This window comes from Corticium candelabrum, chromosome 6 (genome assembly GCF_963422355.1).
Source record: "Corticium candelabrum chromosome 6, ooCorCand1.1, whole genome shotgun sequence".
In the NCBI taxonomy this organism is placed as follows: Eukaryota; Metazoa; Porifera; class Homoscleromorpha; order Homosclerophorida; family Plakinidae; genus Corticium; species Corticium candelabrum.
Genome location: NC_085090.1, coordinates 7,801,270 through 7,821,764, shown reverse-complemented (window position 1 = coordinate 7,821,764; position 20,495 = coordinate 7,801,270). Strand labels below are relative to the sequence as shown.

Below are 20,495 nucleotides of genomic sequence, written 5' to 3'. Positions count from 1 at the left end.
GTGTGTGTGTGTGTGTGTGTGTGTGTGTGTGTGTCCTTCCTCCTTTATTCCTAATTTCAACACACACATATACAATACCAAATTTCCCTAATTACTTTAGTTGACTTTCCTGATTTGCTAAACTCCATACGAAACACAGGGTTGTCATTGCGTCAATTATTTAAAAAAAATTTCAAGTCATTTCTAATAAAACAATCTCGTTGTAATCAATTTTTAATTAACCGTTTCTTTTTGACGTCCCGGATGTGGTTAATTGGTTGGATAGGAAATAGACTTTATAAATTTGAAGCTCAGAGCTCTAGATTCCAAAGTTTACAACAAAATTACAAATCAATTACAAATAATTATTTAATTATTAATTTGGCAATAATTATTAATTAGTGATTTGGCAATAATTATTAATTTAGCAATAATTATTAATTATTAATTGGGCAATGATTAGCTAGGTATTTTTTGCTGTTGACGGTGAGATTGCTACACATTAGTATCGCATCGAAATTACAACGATCACAGCTCTTGCGCGTTCGAATACAAATACGACGCTAGACTAGCTAGTCTTGGATCTCGTTGTTACTCTAGACTCGTCGACCAACTTGATGCGCTTGAAATGCAAAAGGGCACAATCACCAACCGAATTGCATCACGCCGTTATCTACTGCCTTTCACTCCTACTTCCAACCACCAATTGGTCTTCGTCATCCATACTACGCCTCCTACGATTTAAATTTTTTGCCTAAACGCAAACCGAGAGTATCTAGATATGCGGGTAAACTCGTGTATCGCTAGTAAGCTGCATGGTACAGCCTCTAGATTTGCTAGCCTCGCAATACTAAGGGTTTTCTTCTGCTCTTTCTGTGTTGCATCATTTTGCAGCACGTGAGGCGCTCTAGCGGGAGGAGGAGATAAAGACGCTTGCACGTGCATGTGTCTGCTAGAGTGTTCCGTAGAGATGGTATCGCTAACACTGCACCATGGACACACGATCACAAGCTAGGATATCCACAATAATCCTGCCAACTCTCTCGCATCACGCGGGAGTTTCCCGCTTATCAGACAGGTTTCTCGCATTAGCAATAAATCTGCTGCATACTAATTACTTGATTACTTAGACTGGAAGGAGTAATGGGTGTGTTCTTCGTCCTTCTTGAAGGAGTGGATGCGGTAGGCTGCATGTAGTCTAAAATTTAGTATTGGCTTGCTTTATGCTTTATATGTTCATGGTATACTTGCAACACACACACACACACACACACACACACACACACACACACACACACACACACACACACACACACACACACACACACACACACACACACACACACACACACACACACACACACACCTAAGGCTTTATACCCTATTTTAGTACGATCGACCAACAAGCTCTTGTGTAATGATAGCCGCACATACCGCCAGTGCAAGTCATATATATTGTACCTAATGTATATGTGGGCTGACACATGCACACTTGTAGTGAACAGCAACAACTCTGTTGCAGATCCACAACAGGCAATACAGATCTAGAATGTCATTGATCCACTCTAATGTGTGAGAGTTTTGCAACACAAATTGTCTTTCAAGTCATCACAATTGCATGTCTTTCTGTATTCAATAAAGTTGGGAATAATCATGTTTAGGAATATTGGGTGGATTGATAGCCACTCAACGGTTGGTTATCTCCATCAAATACTGCGAGATTCTTCCACACAACCGAACTCTCACGAATGTCATAACACGTCTGTAGTATAAAACAATCAATCAGCAACAACTCTTGCATAACTGGGATGACTAGCAGATATAATTTCGTCTGTGAAACATGAAGAGTTTGTGAAATAATAAAAAATAAAAAATGACAAAGTGAATGCAGACAGGCGGACAGTACAAATATGTATTTATAGGTTATGTTGATTGATATCAACATGTGTGAAAGGATGTAATACAAAGAGAATGGTTGGGAATGAATGAGGTGCATGACAATGCAGACAATATGGTTCTGTAGCACATAAAGTTACTAGAGCAGGTAAACCAATTTAATTAATATTGTCGTTTAATTTTAATTTGTTTGTTCGTCTGTTTGTCTGTCTATCTGTCTGTCAACACAAATTTTCAAAAATGACAACAACAATACTTTGCAGTCCAAATGAGTCTAGCATGTTGACAAACTCTTGAGCTTTACGTCGCAGCGAAAATATAAAATATAGCAAGCGCACGCATCTACCATAATACAACTCCTGTGCAGCGTTTCAATACACAAATTGTGAAGGGGTTTTGCAATTGTAGCCTCGGCCTCTCAGAACCGTGTTGCGCCGATTTAATATCAATCCACCAAACCTAATGCGGTGTCTATTGGAAAGACGATTGAAAGGTAAGTTTTCAGTATCAACTGTGGTGTACGTAGGCTATTATAGGAAAGCAAAATATGAGCGCTTGCTTAGCTTTCCTAGCCTAGCTACACAAAATTCACTACTAGCCCGCACGCTCGTAAATCTACGTAAATAGCACGTAAATCGACGTAAAATACGAAGGCCCCTTATTTTTTCGTAATTTACGATCCTGGGTCGTATTTTACGTCTGAAGTGTACCTTTGCGCATGCACTTTGCGACGTAAATTACGAAGATCGTAAATTACGAAAGATTTACGTGTCTTCGTATTTTACGTCTATTTACGCCCTATCTAGATACGTTGATTTACGTAACATCGCTAGGTCATAATGACACGTGCACTGTGTGATTACACTGTGTAATCATGTACAGTGCACGTGTCATTACGACCTAGCGATGTTGCGTAAATCAACGTATCTAGATAGGGCGTAAATAGACGTAAAATACGAAGGCACCTAAATCTTTCGTAATTTACGATCCTAGGTCGTATTTTACGTTTGAAGTGTAGTTTTGCGCATGCACTTTGAGGCGTAAATTACGAGGATCGTAAATTACGGTAAATTACGTGTCTTCGTATTTTACGTTTATTTACGTGCTATTTACGTCGATTTACGAGCCAGTACTTGCCTCATAGTCACAATAGACGACTGTGTAAGCTATTTGTGAGAATAATCATATTCACTCTAGCTTGCAACCTCATTCCGGACGCCTGCACGGTGAAAACGTTTACATCTAAATTAACACATAATGCAATACGCCATCAGCAGCTGGCATCAGTATGAGAATATTAGAAGATCCTGCTATTTATATCATCACATGTTGCTTTGTAACGCGTGTATACGTGACAGCGGTGAGTCACTGTGCTAATGTCACAAGAAAACAAGATATACATATATAATAACAATAATAATACTACTACTACTACTAATAATAATAAAATCTAATAGTACTCAGGGAGTTCGTCGTAAACAACGTCGCTCCGCTAATTGCGGAGACCGTCCAAGAGATGTATAGCATCCTGACTTCAATCAGGGAAAACCTGCTTTCTTAATTAAGTCACAGTCAAGAATTCTTTTGCAGACGCTTATGTGAAATAGCAAGTCATTCCATGCGGGAGCTGCTGCTGAACCTGGGGAAATAATCAAGGACCATCGCTATGAAGCCAATGTCATCGCAACTGGAGTTGTCTTCTATCCATTGGCAGTGGAATCATTTGGTACATGGAGCACACATAGCCTGGAAATTCTGAAGTCTATTGCGAGAAAGACGTCGATTTTGCATACTTCGACATTAGCAAAGCTGTGGTTATAACTTACATGAACAACTATAAATAGGACTTTGGACATTTATATATATATATATATATATATATATATATATATATATATATATATATATATAGTAGAATGATTTTAAATGACTACATTTAGTTTCAAAACATAGCTTCTTAGATTTTCCCACATAGATGTAATATCCCAAAAAATTATTTATTGGCGATCGAAGCGAGCCACTACCTTGTCATGTCAATTGAAATCGATGTATTTTATAAAAAATGAAGAAATAGAAAATAATATATATATATATATATATATATATATATATATATATATATATATATATATATATATATATTCTCGTTTCACTTGGCACTATCCAGAGCACACCGCGTGGAGGTGGAAACGAGCTGTGCTCTAAATTTGATTGGGGAAGGGTGTTGGGACCTTTCATCGTACTATGTAACGAAACAAATTAAAACCCAATTCAACGCCAAGATACTGATACAAGTCAAATCAAGTTTCGACAAAAAATATCAGCTAAAACAGTAATAAGCGAATAGGGAATCCACAAAGCCCATCTGGATAGAGGAACACTAATAACGAAACCTTACGTTCAACGTAGACGGAGAAAGAAGGAAGCAATCAGACACTGACGTTCAAAATGGCGTCAAGGTGCCTAGAAATTCTACAGTTTAGGACCCAAATGTAGTTACTACTCGGATCTTTAGCCACTGCTACAGGGATGACGTCATCGATTGGCACGAATGGTTCCGTGTAATCAACATTAGTTGGATCATTCGTGTTTATACTCCACAACATAGTTTCTGTGTCTTGCTGAGCTCTCCTGGCCCACACAACTTCCGCCACTTGAATGGACTCGTCAGAAAAGAAACCTACTTCACCAAGTCGTAAGACTCTCGCAAACTAGACGTAAATAGGATCTTGTCCATCGTCTGTTGGTACGTAGACACAGTGTGGCTCTTCTTCGTCGGTTCGTGCTTGCCTCATGAGAACAGCGATCCACGACGACTCAGAGGCTGGAACTTCATTTCTGCCCAGCGCTCCGACTGGTCTGACATGAAGCATGTTGCCAGGGACATCTACATCAGGAATTGCTGCACGACGAAAGGATTTGAATTGAACATCTGGATCATGACGCAGTAATCTGATTCGACTCTCGTCAAGACCGAGATTGTCTTCTGGCATCCATTCTCTCATAGTCGGAAAAGACGAGTTGTTGGCCTGTTGTTTCTCTTCTTCATACCTTGTAGCAAGATCGCCGTAGTCTCTGTTGTATACTCGAAAGAAATCTACCAGGTGACCGTACTCAACACGTTCTAGTATGTCCACTCGAGACTCTCCATGATGCTCGTCCTGTGACACGTTGTACCATGTACTGCGTATATCGCCGATCAAAGTCTTCAGTGTCTTGTTCAGACTCAAAACCTAACAACTGAAATGACTCCCTTGGATATAATGGGTGTATATTATATATCGGCGAGTCTGGCGGTACCTGCAGTCGTAGCAATGTACACGTGCTATGTACAGAAACAGTCTCCACGACTGTAGCTTCGGGGAATCTTTTGTTGTGGGCACGCCTACTTAACATCCCCATTAATCTTTCACATCCAAACATCCATGTGCTGTACACAGTGCCATACTTTCGTATTGCTACAACGGAATGATGAAGAAGATGTAACATGACAACTTACAAAGAAGCTGGAAAGTTTAGTTCTACTTCAGCTAGTGTTTCATGAATTAATGATTCAAGGGCGTCTAAAGAAACAGCTGTATGTACTGAAGCGGCTATATCACGCAGACAATCAAGGAGACGAAACAAGACTAGTCGTTGACGTTCACCAAGGAGACCACGCAGACAAAATTTTAAGATTCCGGTAGTGACTAGTTTCAGCCAATCGCTTGTGCGGTGTATCTTCTGATAATTGGTAAACCAGGAACCTGACTTAAAACCGAAGCCTATCGGTAGACAAATGGACATTGCACGGTCATTGGCAATTCTGACCTCTTCCGGCGTCAGTTCCCAAGGCCCTGGCAAAGGTTGGACGTCGTCCTCTCCATTGGCTTCTGATGGCCATAAGTCAAGAAAGCGTCCGTGATCACGTTCTTCTCGTAAAATGTGGTCCCCGACTTTGACAGAATCTCCCGTGAGGCACCGAAACAAATGTACTAAAACATTGCGCTGTAAGTGCATAAAATCTACTGGTACATTCCCATGAAAACCAAGTCGCACACCAGGAAGAGCCTCTACAGCTGTAGGCCGGTTGACTCCAGTCTTCTTTTGATATTCTCTTAAAACTCTTTCTGTCATTATTCCTTCCTGTATCCTTTGGCGTATGGCCAAGCATTCTCTTCCTTGGGCAATGATGTCTTCGTGATTTCGTGGTTCGGGTATGTCGAGGTCCTCTGGGTTGGAATTGAAGTACACTGTGGCGCTTCGTAAATGATGACTGAGAGGACGAATGTACGCTCGGTTGTTGAGATAGACCACCTTTCGTAAATTGTGAACGTATTGTCCCTGAATAGTACAAAGATGACAACCTCGAATAGCGCCTTGCCCCTTCATGCATAAAACTTTTGACTGGGCTTCGTAATCCATAACTAGAATGTCAGTCACACCTCGTACTATTGAGCCATCACTGAGGACAATCCCTTGATCGAATAGTTGGACAAATTCGTCAATTACGGGCCTTAGAAAAGAACTTATGTTTTTTAGAGAAGGACCAGGAATGATAATTGTCAAAAAGGAGTGGGCAAATGAATAACGTAACTCTGGAGGCAGATTCAAAATATGAGCATAAACAGGCCACATAGAGTAGTCCGTTGACCTCTTGCGGAAGGGGTTGACACCATCAATGCTAATTGCTAGAACAAGATTTCGTCGATCTCCTTCCATGATACCACCATTGACAAATAGAGATTTCCAGTGGTCGGTCTGATGTAGGTCATTAATGTAGCCGTTGCTTGGGGATGTAACATTGTGATGGTGTGTCAGCAAGCCAACCATTCGATCACTTTCCAAAACTTGTTTTACTCGTGGATTAAGGGCAAGACTTTGAAGGTTCTTCTTGGGGGACGATCAAGTCTACGACGTTTGGGTCTGTATGCCCATGATCTAGGTTGCCTGCGGTACCGTTTTGCATTACATTCAGGACATCGCTCGGCGTCAGTCAACTCTCCGTAGTAGGCACGACAGCCATTCGGACACATGTGAAAAGACTGTAACTGTTGAGGGCGTAGTAACCTTAGGAACTGTTTGTATGTAGTTGGAAGACGATATTCCTTTGGCAAAATATGTGCCAACAGCTTGAGCAACGATTCTAGCGCTTTCTTTGTTACACCACTGTACCGAGTAAACCAAGTTCCCAATAAGAGTACTGTCTCAAGAATGGTGGTACTAAAGCCGGGGTAGAGATAGTGACGCAAATTGCTCTGGTTATCGCTGTCTCCGTTTTCAGACTCACCATCGCTGCTGCTGCTACTGCTGCAGCTGCTGCTGCTACTGCTGCAGCTGCTGCTGTCGACCTTGTGTGTATGTTGTTCTCCGTGTTCAGGACTAAGTTCATCTGAAACAGTCATATGTTAGAATATGTAACCTCCCTCTTACTGAGAGAAAACATATAACGTTAAATTTATAAGATTTAATAAATCTATTATCATTATATAATTTTAAAAAGTACGTTATTTTAAATTTGGACTAAAGCGGCGGCTAAGAAAGCAAATTAAAATATATGCATATTAATATTTAATTAATTATACATATCAATTGAATTTGTCTTAATAACAAATATATATATAATATAACAGTAAAACTATTATATATATTACTATATATATATAGGATTCTATACACTTGTTGCATTTTTTAGTATACTTACAAATTATGCAAAAATTCATGCTCTAAATTCCACCTTGATTAGCTAATTGCACTCTAAATCTACTTCACCTGAAAATTGAACACCTGCATGCGTCTTCTTCTGGTGACACTAGAGCCTCCATTTGCTCATCATTTGCGTGTTCGAATTCAGAAGCTTGATCGGACTCGCTTGGCGTTGAAGAGTGTCGGCACTCTGCAGCTGCAGGGCGGTGTATTCCGTGCTCTTTCAGATGTCTTCTGATTGTGCGTTCACTTAAACGCGATCTTCCGCGGCACACTGAACACAAGCAGAATTCTTTTCCGTCGTCCATAACGCGTTCTTGATCCTCACGTGTTAAAATAAGAAATTCCGCGTTTATCCAAACTTATTAATTAATTTAAAATGCAACATTACTATGTCTTAGTGACACGTGCACACTGCGTGATTACATGCACTCCTCTCAATCATTTGGCACTAGGAGAAGCTCTTGAACATGCATCTTCAATAATTAAGATTGATACCCCCGTTCAGTTCATGCAAATGTAAGCCGTAGACAAAGGCTCTAGACACCAACGGTTTGATAGAGCCGTCAATCATGATCAGGTTCCGCCCATGGGAGGGGCTACGCAGTATACAATCGATCTGATAGGCGTAGAGCTGTCATTATACGCTTTCTGCCAGGAATAATGGTGGACCACCTGAGTTGATGAAAGGGACTAGAGAACGCTTACGATACAGGGTAAGCAAGACTTTAACTATCTAGGTAGTTAGGTATGTGCATGATTAATATTACCTCGAATCTGAAGGCTAATTATTCTCAGACTTTCAGTAATTTATCTTGATAAGGCCTCCCAACCATACAATTTAATTAATATTAAAGACAATATTAGAGACACACGCACGCACGCACGCACGCACGCGCGGACACACAGGCGTACGCACACAAACACACACACACGCACGCACGCACGCACGCACGCACGCGCGGACACACAGGCGTACGCACACAAACACACACACACGCACGCACGCACGCACGCACGCACGCACGCACACACACACTCAGGCATGCACACACACATTGGATGTTAATTGGTCAGTTGATATTGCTCATTATTACCTCAAGGAGTTAAAATTTATTTTATGTTACCATAGATGTTATCGAATCATAAATGTTAGTATTGTACCTTAAACTTTAATTTTTAGTTATTTTTTTCAAATTTTTCTATTTCAAATTTTGTTTAATATTTAAATTGGTTTTATTAAAATATTTTTCTAAACTAAAGTTTAAATATGTACAATAGTTTTATTTTAAAGTTTAAACATTTTAAAATTTTGGATTAATAATTTGTAATTAAAAATTTTATATTTAATTTAAAGCTACTTTAAATTAATTTTTAATTTACTTTTAATTTTTTAAAATTTGTTTTGAATTAATTTTTAAAATTTATTTTTTATTAATTAATCTTTAATATAAATTTTAAAAATAATTATTTTCATCTGTATGGCAGGAACAAGCAAGCTGTATAGATAACGTCTCCATGTTGGGAGTGTGTGCGTGTGTGCGTGCGTGCGTGCGTGTGTGCGTGCGTGCGTGCATGCGTGCGTGTGTGTGTGTGTGTGTGTGTGTGTGTGTGTGTGTGTGTGTGTGTGTGTGTGTGTGTGTGTGTGTGTGTGTGTGTGTGTGTGTGTGTGTGTGTGTGTGTGTGTGTGTGTGTGTGTGTGTGTGTGTGTGTGTGTGTGTGTGTGTGTGTGTGTGTGTGTGTGTGTGTGTGTGTGTGTGTGTGTGTGTGTGTGTGTGTGTGTGTGTGTGTGTGTGTGTGTGTGTGTGTGTGTGTGTGTGTGTGTGTGTGTGTGTGTGTGTGTGTGTGTGTGTGTGTGTGTGTGTGTGTGTGTGTGTGTGTGTGTGTGTGTGTGTGTGTGTGTGTGTGTGTCTGCCAAGTTGACTGTCCTGATTTGCTAAACTCCATACGAAACACAGGATTGTCATTATATGCAAAACGATTACAAAGAAATAATTTCCAGGCATTTTAAAAAATATTGTTGAAATCAATTTTGAATCGTCATTGACGTCCCGGATGTGGTTAATAAGTTGACTGAAAATAGACTTTTCAAATTTGAGGCTCAGATTGTAGATTCTAGAGTTTACATCGCATAGACATTACAACGATCTATCAAAACACAGCTTTTGCGCAGCGTTTGAATACAAATACGAAGCTAATACTTTTATATATATATATATATAAATTATTAGATGTAAGCGATGCGCAAGCGCGATAGCTACAAGGAAGTTTACGTTGAATTTTGCAAATCCACTGCTGTGACTCTCCACGATCTAGATATTGGAAAGAGGTAAGTTTGCAGTATCAAATGTCGTCTAGTAAGGCAGAGACTCCAGTATCCCATGCACCGCAATGCAAACTGTACGTAACATCTGCTGTTGACTGCTTCTTCCACTGACCGTAGACAGGATAGGATAGAAGCGAACGCTACCGCACCTACGAATTTGTCTCAACTTCTGTAGCAACGCTGGCAAGGGTGATGACCAGATAGACCGCCAACTCCTCCCCCTACGATCATTCGCTTCACTCTGATCCCCTTGCCGTAGAGCGATCAGTACTGTAGAGAAGTTGCCGGAAGTGTACGAGAACTTGTAGGTGGGGTGGTGTCCCCACACCGGGTCCATTCTTGCATGTGATTAAATCATGTTGGGAGTGTGGAGGTAGGGTTGCACACTATAAATCCTGTGACAGTACAATAGCTCTACATTACATGCACATTTTATGTTGTCAATTTAATTATAATGTTTATCATATGGTGTCAATTACGGATTTAGGTGAAGTTCATTGTGCAAGCAAAGTCAAACAAAACAACAGCTTATTGAACATTTGTTTCTTTTTGATGTTGAGATGGCAAAACGAGATCATTTTGATGTGCTGATTGTTTGTCCTCGGGAGTCAGAGCTGCAGGCTGCACGTCACGTGTTTGAACACGAAACAAACAGCAAGTTTGAAGGAGCTCACACTGATCTCCCTTACAACCTTCGTTTATGTCGTGGATGGAATGATTTGCCTTTGAATGTTGCTATGGTGGCTCAGGTGGGTTCGGGTCATATTGAGTGTACGAAGCTTGTTCCTGATCTGGCAAAACATTTTACTGTTGGTTTGATTGCAATGACGGGCACTTGTACTGGAGAAGAAGACAAGTACAGAGGAATAGAATATGGGACAGTTGTGGTTGGCAACAGAACAACAACAGAATGTGGAGGGTTAGAGAAGGAAGATGGAACAGTTCAATCTCGTGTTTGTTACAAGGAATTGGACAAACGGCTTTCTCCTGCACTGAATGAGCTTGTGGAAATGAGAGAAAGTCACAAGTGGTCATCATATGTTCCTGCTGTAGTATATCGTGCCAGTCCACGATATGTGAAGGAGCTGCTGTTAGAGTGTGTGTTAGATAATGAAGGTATCAGTAAGAGAAAACTTCTTACAGCCGTGGAATCCAAAAGTTTGGGTTTGACCAAACTTGACATTGATGAGGTGCTAGACAAGCTGCAGAAGGAGCAGAGGCCATTGATATATGCCCCACAAGACAAGCAATGGGAATACAAGTCAACTAATGCAGGACAGTTATATGCTAATGTTCAAGTGAAATTTCCATGTGAAGACAAAACTTTTACTGTTGTATTTGCTTCAATAGGATCAGTTTTCATAGAAACTGAGAGACTTGACATGACAAAAGTGAGGCAACGAATGGGAGATCACAACATCAAAGCTATTGATAAAGAAGCTCATTCATTTATGGAACAAGCGACAGACAGGTTCAGTCCTGGATTAGCTGTTGTGATGAAGGGAATATCTGACTACGGAACTGAGAGCAGCAAACTGATGTATTATGAAGATTATGCTGCTGCCACTCCAGCTGCATTTCTGAGACATTTCATTACTGAAAAGAAGTCTGTGATCAGTATGTGATGTTGAAAACGATATGCAGCTAGTTATGTGAAAATATATTTTATTTGCTTTATTGTTTGTAGGTTCTAGGTCATTGAAAGCTCAGCTGTTTGATTTGCGTGACATTGTGTGTGACAAGTGGCGAGATTTGGCAGATCGTCTCAACATGAGCAGATATGTTGAGATGATAGAACTGGAGGAACATACAAAGAAGGAACGAGCATTTATGATGCTACGCAAATGGAAGTCGATGGTAAAAGACAATGCAACTGTAGAGAAGGTAAAAGCTGAACTAAAAGAGATTGAAGAGCAGAAGAAGGAAGAAGCCATTGCAAGTAAGAGACTATAATGTTGTGATGTTGGTGTTGTAGATTTGTATTTTATATTCATGTTTTCAAGCAGCTTTACAAAGTCTAGAATAGTCTGGTTTTGTTACATTTTACTGAAAGCTTATGTTGGCTGTAGTTGTGTTATATTATCTTATTTATGTTGTTTGCTGATTGTTGAGCACAGAGATAACTTTACTAACAATTGTAAAATATAATCACAGCAATATTTGCACTATTAACGTGTGATCTCTTACTTGTGTGTTAGGTATAGTTTTTCCCAATGAGCTAATGGAAGAAAAGCAATTTTGTGGTCGCCATAAAGAGTTGACAATTTTGTCCAACACAATGTGGGGAGAAAAGGCTCCACAAGTGTCTACGTCATTGAAATTCTGCTGTGTGGTGTGTTTACATGTCAGTGTCAATGAAACATTTGATATCAACCGATTGTTTTGTGTATTGCATTTAGGTGATCAAAGGAATGGGCGGAGTGGGGAAATCATCTTTGGCAGCCAAATATGCATTTCAATGTAAACATCTGTATAGTGATGGAGTGCTGTATTTCAATGCAGAATCATGGGCAACACTGACAAACTCAGTCATACACAATGTAAACACATTGACTCACGTTACTGGTAGTTTTGTGTTAACAATGAGCACATTGTCTATTCGCAGCTCACAGTTTTGTCTTTAAGTTCTCCTTCTGTTTCACGTTCTCAAAGTCGATTTGATGAGCTAAAGAGCAATCCATTACAAGACAACAATGCAGTGTTGCTTAACCACATTTTTAAGCTTTCTAAGATGTTGCTGGTGTATGATGGTGCAGATGATCTCTCTTTTCTGCCTAAAATTCTTCCTCGTTCAACTGCTCGTGTCCATGTATTGATCACAACTCGATGTGGTGATCGTTCTGTGTTACAGAAATCACTAAATCATGCGCATGTCATCTCTCTTGGTTGTTTGGAAGTGGAAGATGCCGTGGCAGCTGTAGCCATGTGGTCTGGTCATCAACCGTCCAACAGTCAAGAAACAGCAGCAGCCACCAAATTGTCAGTTGAACCTCCCATAGAAAAGCTAGCAATTGCTCTTGCTCATGCAGGCACGTATATGCGAAAAGCACATCTAAGTTATGAGGAATATTACAAACTGTTGAAAAGAGATGAAGTTGAACTTGAGGCTTTGGCATTGGATCTTGACAAACTGTTGCATTACTTTAGAGCAAGTCGTCTACATGAAGTGCTCATGGAAGCTGATGTAACTCAGCCTTCTGATTTGAAACGGTTGAGTGACAAGAATATTGATGAGTTGGATATAAGTGAACGTGACAAAAACGTTGTAAAAGATGTGAGAAATTTTATGATGTCTTCTAGTCATTGTCTTCTAGTCATGCTCATCTGACATGGCAGATGGACATTGAATTGGTTGCAAGAGATAATCCCAAAGCGTTGTCTCTACTTGAATATGCATCATTTCTGTCTTCAAGAGACATTCCAGAGAAGCTCGTTCGTCCTCTTGTGTTTGGTGAATGTGCCAATTATGAATACAGTAGGTGTGTCTCAAGTTTGTCTTCACACAATTTAGTTGAATGGCACGATACAGCAAAAGGTTACACTTTGAATATTCATCCATTGGTGCAGTCAACAGTGATGGAACGTGTCAAGCAGCAGCCAGATGAGTTTGAACGTAAACTAACTGATGTTTGTAACAATATGCTGTCTCATCTACCGCAAAGTGAAATGGACTTAGATTGTCTTCCAAGTGATATACGACTTCAACTTGCTTCTCACTCGTACTCGTTGACAAAGCATGTATTGCTAGCTGATGTAGAAGTACGAACTTGCTTGGATTTGGTTAGGTGTACGTGTGTTATATTTATGCAGTACCAGTCTCCTGACACATCATGTTATTTGTGTGAAAAATGGTTCCACAAAGTGATGCAGTTGCACAGTTTGCCACTTGAGGTCAAATGCAAATGGCTCATAGAAGGTATATCTTCATCTTCACTTGTTGATTCAGATGTGTTGTGTATTGATTATCACTTTGTGTTATTTAGCAAGGTATCTTTTGGGTCTGGCATATCTTCAAAAGTTCAAATTTAAGGAAGCATTAGATTTGAGTCTGAAAACCAAGAAGATGATTGTTGAGTTAAAACCAGATGAGAAGAAAGAAATATATCAATATCATAAATGTGGTAAGATAAGACATTTGATGATGTATTTATAGACCAGGAGTGCATCTGTATTGTTCAGAATTTCTGGATGAATTTGTTTGATGATGTCAATTTCAGTACTGTATAGTTGTTTGAAAACAATTAATTTAACAAAGTTAGAAAGTTTATACAACAGAATATGATGTTGTGTGAAATACGTGACATAATCCAATGATATTATAATAGTATATGTAGTTTACACTAAAGAGATGATGGATAGTTTATTGACACATTTGAAGGTATGGAAAAATTTTTTGATGCATTTTCCTAACTGACAGCATTGGACTGAGACTCATTTATATTAATTAATTTGAAGGTAGGGGAAGGGGTCAGTTAATTGAGTTTTAGTAAGTTTATAAGTTGTTTATCTTGATGACATTATATCTGTTGTCTTGTCATTAAGTGGATATGGTTTTTGCAATGATTAGATGACAACACAAGCAAATATTTATTTAGTGATGATAATCAAATAATCAATAATTGAATTATAATTTTGTTTTGATCAGCTTGAGATAAGTAGTTTTGTTCAGACTGGAATTTCATTGTTTGTAAAGAGTTGACGTGTTTTTGTTTATTGATTATGATAGTCAGATTTATAGATCATTATTGTCATTGTTACAAGTACCCAATTGTATTGCTAGTAGTTTGTATATTTTCTGTAATTATTACATTTTAATTTATGTCTTGTTTTATTTGCTAATTTAAATAACCATTTGTTGTAGTTTTGGGGGCTATTTGTATGTGCTATCACAAACTAAACAAATGTGAAGAAGAAAAGTTTTATCTGAAAGAGCTGATGTTGCTGATGAAAACTTCTGGAGAACAAGTTGGAGCTGAATTTGCTTCAAGTATTAAATTAAAGACAAATTTGTTTAGTGTATGTAGTGTTTGGAGCAATGGCAGTTTATTTATTTGTTAGTTGAATGCAAGATGGCACAGAACTACTTACAGAGAGGTAAACGAGACAAAGCAATGAAATTATGCCAAGAGGTGATGGAAAAGTTAAATGGTATGGAGGAATATAATCAGATCGAAGGTAAAGAATTTGAATCATAAATTTTCTTATTGTTGAATGTAATGCTGTGGCAATTAAGTCAAAGTTTTATTAAATTGAACTCATACTGTGATTTCTGTTATATAGTGATGTCAGCATTATCAAGTAGTTTTTTATCTTTTGGAGAATTTGAAAAAGCAGATGATTTATTGGATAAGTTATGCAAATTGATTTCCAGAGTTGGTTATGACAGTCTTCAAAATTATGAGCATTTTACTGGTGAGGCATTTGTATATTTGTAATTCTCATAAATCAATCTTTTACTATTTGCTTGTAAAATGGAAAGCATCTAGTGCTTGTCAGTGACAGCAATATTAGTTAAAGAGTGTCAGGGTCAACTGTATTGCGATGTGCAGAATCTTTCATTATGGTTTTGTTGTATATCACGTGACATGTTGTATTTGTGTGAAATTAAAACTTAAAAAGCATGCGTTTATGATAGAGAAAGTGTTAATGTAGACTCAAAGCCATGATAGTTGACTTGAATGACACTCTGTATATATGATTACAAGGATATGTTATATTGTATGTAGAATGAAAGTGCAGATAGACAGTAAAATTATGATTTTGTTTTTGTTCATGTCTTTATGTAGTCATGAGGCTCAAGTGTGAGTGTGAGATTGAAAGACCTAATGCATCAAAAGACAAGCTTACTGAAGCATTGGAAATAGGAAAATCAGCTTTGTCTATTGCTCAGTCTTTCCTACCATCAGAAAGTTTTGAGATTTTTGATTGTACGTAAATTGATTGTTAATATGTTTTGTGTACTACTGAAATTATTTTCCGGTTTGTTTTTAATTCTGGTTACTGTAGGTAAACTGAACATTGCTAGATGTAACAAGAAATTAGGAAATATGGAAACGTGCATTGAACAACTGAAAGAGATGAGGAAAGTTGAAGAGGCAAACATGTCTGATTCACATTACAGACTATGTGATGGTCAGTATAGTTCTGTATCTGGTAACCTTTTTTTGTTTAACAGTACAGTGTGTACTGCTTTAACTTTTATTTACGTTATGCAGTAATAAGCGAATTAGGAGGCATACATGTGGAGAGAGGTGATTTATGTGAAGCTCTGACGTGTTACAAGGAAGCATTAGAGCTGTACCAGCAGGAGGACACTTCTCATCATGTGGACATTGCTAATAGTTTGATAACATTTTTGATTCAACATGACATCATATAAAAAAAAGGTTGTATGTTTTCTGTTCAGCTCTCATGTTGATTGGTACAATATATTGTAACATGGGCAACATCACTGATGCTGTAAAGCATTTAGAGCAGTCTATAGAAATTAGAGAACAGAAGCAGTTATCGCTTTGTCGTGAAGCTGGTCAATGTATGTAGTAATATGCGTATTAAATGTTTATTATATCTGTGTGTTGCATTCCAATTGTATTTGTGCTGTAGGTTATGTGTTTCTAGGAGCTTGTCATTTACTGACAGTAGAAAGACAGACAACATTTGAACAAACACTACAAGGATTTTATCAAGCACAAGAGGCATATACTAAATCTCTCAACATACTGTTATTTTATTCAAATTGTGATCAAGAAATATTGGAAGGTGAGATCTTTTCTAGTGCTTGCTTTCCAGTACATAATAACTTTACTGATTACAGTGTTGAGGGACCTTGCTACTTTATATGACATGAAAATTGATGAGGAGACTATAGATGAGAAGGCCACTAGTATGAGCTCTGTGATGTCTAGTTTGCTAATATTTTCATTGTTGATGCATTTATTCATGTATGTGTAGTGCTAAAACTAATAGCAAGGAAAGCATATACTTGGAGAGATTATGCCAGAGCTAAAGATTTGTTCTACATGCAAATGAAAGTTGAAGCTGCTACAATGGTTGTACAGCCAGTACAAAAAGCTATTGGTATACAGTTGTTTGTTTGTATACGGATGATTAGGTATGAAGTGTCTAGATATTGGTGACTGTGACATATGAGAAAACTGTGCCAAACTATATTGTTAATTATAGCTGTGTGTGTGTGTGTGTGTGTGTGTGTGTGTGTGTGTGTGTGTGTGTGTGTGTGTGTGTGTGTGTGTTGAGGCTTATGGGATTGGGGCTTTTTCATTAAGACATGATTCATTTATTGAAGTACATGGATTGGAAATTTTTGTTGATATCAATTATTTGTTATTCATCAGATGTGACCAATAGTAATTTTCTCTTGTGCTTCAGCACTGCACGACATCGGTTTGTGTCAGATACGTCTCTCACAGTTGGATGAAGCTGAGGAAACGTTTACTGAATCACTGAGAATTGCTCAATCTCTGAGACCAGAAGAGCATCAAAGTTTACAGATTTCATACAGTAAGACATACCGGCAAGTCAGTCTATGTGATGTCATAGTGATATCAATTGTTCTAAATTTAGGAAAAAACCTGCTTGGACTACTAGTTGGGATGCTGAAGTACTTTAGAACGTTATTATTTACTATCAGACTTATTAGTAACACAATACAGTCACAAGATTCATGAAGTGTATTTTACAGTTAGTGCTGATTGTCATATGTCTGTATGTTTGTTTGCTTTTTGTCTGCTTATTGATATCAAATATATTCTAAACTTAATAGACAATAATGATTTACATTTTATCTCAAATTCCAATACACTACAGTATGACGTTTTTGTATTCTGCAAGGCAGTCTGCTAATGATGCAAGTCTGTTGAGTACCAATGCATCACTACTGACTATATTATAACACCACCATATTTGACTGTTTGTCTTTAATATTAATTAAATAATAGCTACAACTAGAGATTGGGGCAGTCGCTCGTGTGTGACGTGACCCACTCGTTATGTCCGCATTATTTCGCTCTCTGATTTGCTGTCGGCGCTTTACGTCATCAATACTAGAAGAGAGTGTGTCCTACAAGACGGTCAGACGAGGGACGGTGAAATATGGAATCACATCCGGGACTTCTCTGATTTTATCCCTATTTGGAAAATTTCATTGTGCTACATTTGACACGACCTCTCGACGACATGCAGTGTGGCTGGCTAATCCATATTTGTACAGAATAGTCGCATTTGTAGGTGGACGGTTAATGAGGAGATGGTGGAAGAAACTGCCCGACAAGACAAGAAGAAGATATGTTGGTGTGTTGTCAAAGAGTGGACATTGGATATTTGTGGGTACTGTAGGAGCGTTTGCAGGTAGTGCTGGATATTATGCGTATCATTTGGAAGAAGCAGCGATCTCTCATCGTAGAAGGTTGGTGTTGTGTGTGTGTGTGTGTGTGTGTGTGTGTGTGTGTGTGTGTGTGTGTGTGTGTGTGTGTCTGTCTGTCTGTCTGTGTGTCTGTCTGTCTGTGTGTCTGTCTGTCTGTCCACATGTGTATGTATATGTATGTGTGTCTGTCCACATGTGTGTGTGTGTGTGTGTGTGTGTGTGTGTGTGTGTGTGTGTGTGTGTGTGTGTGTGTCCATGATGTGTGTATGTCCGTGTGTTTTTGTCTGTCTGTCTGTCTGTTTGTCTGTCTCTCTGTCTGTTCATGTGTTTCTGTGTGTGTGTGTGTGTGTGTGTGTGTGTGTGTGTGTGTGTGTGTGTGCGCGCGCACGTGTGTGTATGTGTGTGTGTGTGTGTGTGTGTGTGTGTGTGTGTGTGCATGTGTGTGTGCATACATGTGTGTCCATGTGTGTGTCTATATGTGTTTTTGTCTGTCTGTCTGTCTGTCCATGTGTATTGTAAGATTGTAAGGGAGATCAGTGTGAGCTCCTTCAAACTTGCTCTTTGTTTCGTGTTCAAACACGTGACGTGCAGCCTGCAGCTCCGACTCCTGAGGACAAACAATCAGCACATCAAAATGATCTCGTTTTGCCATCTCTACGTCAATGATGCAATAACCTAGAAACAACTGATCAATAAGCTGTAGTTTTGTTTGATTTGCTGTACAATCAACTTCACCTAAATCCATAATTAATTAATTAAACACCATATGATAAACACTAAATTAACAACATAAAAATGTGCATGTAATGTAAGGCATGTTGTACATTGCAGATGACCAAATGCCAAAACTGGATGCTTACAATTTAAATTTGGTGGAGGATCTACTACCACTAAAGTGCGTTCACACTGTAGCATTGACTCAAGGACACTTGAAAATAATTATGGACGAAAATAATGCACATAGCAAAGTCACTGGTTCTGTATTAGTATAATAAGTAGAACCTTTAATTCATAGGTAACATAGATGTGAAAGAAGACTACGCTAAGTAAGAAATAACGCTACATGATGGTCAGTATGAATGCCCTACTATGCAGTAGAGCTGTGATAGAACATGAAAGAATTAAGTGTTTGAAAAACAATCCAATCAACATTTTCTTTCACTTCTGGAGTGAGTTCACGCATTCCATCAAGGTAACAATAGCAGCTAGATAAGGACACAGCCCACTGGAAAACGTAGATAGAAATGGATGGATAAGGATCACATTACCATGTAAAGACGTGAGTTTTGCAAACTAGATCAAGCTTAGAGGGCATAGTCATTAAAATAATTAACTTAAGGTCTGATGATGCCTTGGAAAGCTTTGAGAGAGAACAAATGTGTTAGGAAAACCAAGTTTCACTCCGTACCAACTTCAAATTGTGACTGAAATGGAAATGAGACACAATACCCTTTATCTGAAAATGTATTGAAATTGTTGCATACAATCTACACAAACAGAAGTGGAGCCTAGCACGGGTGTGCGTGCACACACACACACACACACACACACACACACACACACACACACACACACACACACACACACACACACACAGACAGACAATAACAGACACAGACAAACACACACACAGACAAACACACACACAGACAGACACAGACAGACAGACAGACACACAGATACAGACACACACAGAAAGACAGACAGACAGACACACACACACACAGACACACACAGACACACACACACACACACACACAAACACAGACACAGACACGCACACACACACACACACACACACACACACACACACAGACAGACAGACACATACAAACAAAAACACAGACACAGACACACACAGACAGAAAGACAGACAGACAGACACAGACACATAGACAGACAGACAGACAGACAGACAGACAGACAAACAGGCACACACACACACACACAGACACAGACAGACACATACACACAAAAACACAGACACAGACACACACAGACAGAAAGACGGACAGACAGACAGACACAGACACATAGACAGACAGACAGACAGACAGACAGACAAACAGACACACACACACACACACGCACACACACACAGAAAGACAGACAGACAGACAGACAACACACACACACACACACACACACACACACACACACACACACACACACACACACACACACACACACACACACACACAGACACACACAAAAACACAGACACAGACA

At 38.9% G+C, this 20,495-nt stretch overlaps 1 protein-coding gene across 1 annotated transcript; it reads left to right on the top strand.

Moving 5' to 3' along the window:
• The first annotated feature begins 9,823 nt into the window (after positions 1-9,823).
• Positions 9,824-17,664, top strand: LOC134180933 (uncharacterized). The gene is made up of 21 exons (XM_062648116.1): positions 9,824-9,889; positions 10,374-11,503; positions 11,574-11,825; positions 12,085-12,218; positions 12,286-12,426; positions 12,492-13,160; positions 13,223-13,337; positions 13,398-13,802; positions 13,870-14,007; positions 14,748-14,873; positions 14,945-15,061; positions 15,167-15,298; positions 15,673-15,813; positions 15,893-16,018; positions 16,102-16,227; positions 16,293-16,418; positions 16,490-16,645; positions 16,701-16,769; positions 16,838-16,963; positions 17,273-17,404; positions 17,468-17,664. The coding sequence occupies exons 2-21, from the start codon at positions 10,447-10,449 to the stop codon at positions 17,569-17,571; spliced, it is 4,392 nt and encodes a 1,463-aa protein (XP_062504100.1). The 5' UTR covers positions 9,824-9,889; positions 10,374-10,446; the 3' UTR covers positions 17,572-17,664.
• The last annotated feature ends 2,831 nt before the right edge of the window (positions 17,665-20,495 follow it).

What these genes read in the sequence shown, in the direction of transcription:
- LOC134180933 (XM_062648116.1), top strand. Translation starts at nt 10,447, where the DNA reads ATGGCAAAACGAGATCATTTTGATGTGCTGATTGTTTGTCCTCGGGAG. An exon ending in CGTTCGTCCTCTTGTGTTTG is followed by an intron (nt 13,338 to 13,397) that starts GTGAATGTGCCA and finishes CACACAATTTAG; the next exon opens with TTGAATGGCACGATACAGCA. An exon ending in AAGTTTTGAGATTTTTGATT is followed by an intron (nt 15,814 to 15,892) that starts GTACGTAAATTG and finishes TGGTTACTGTAG; the next exon opens with GTAAACTGAACATTGCTAGA.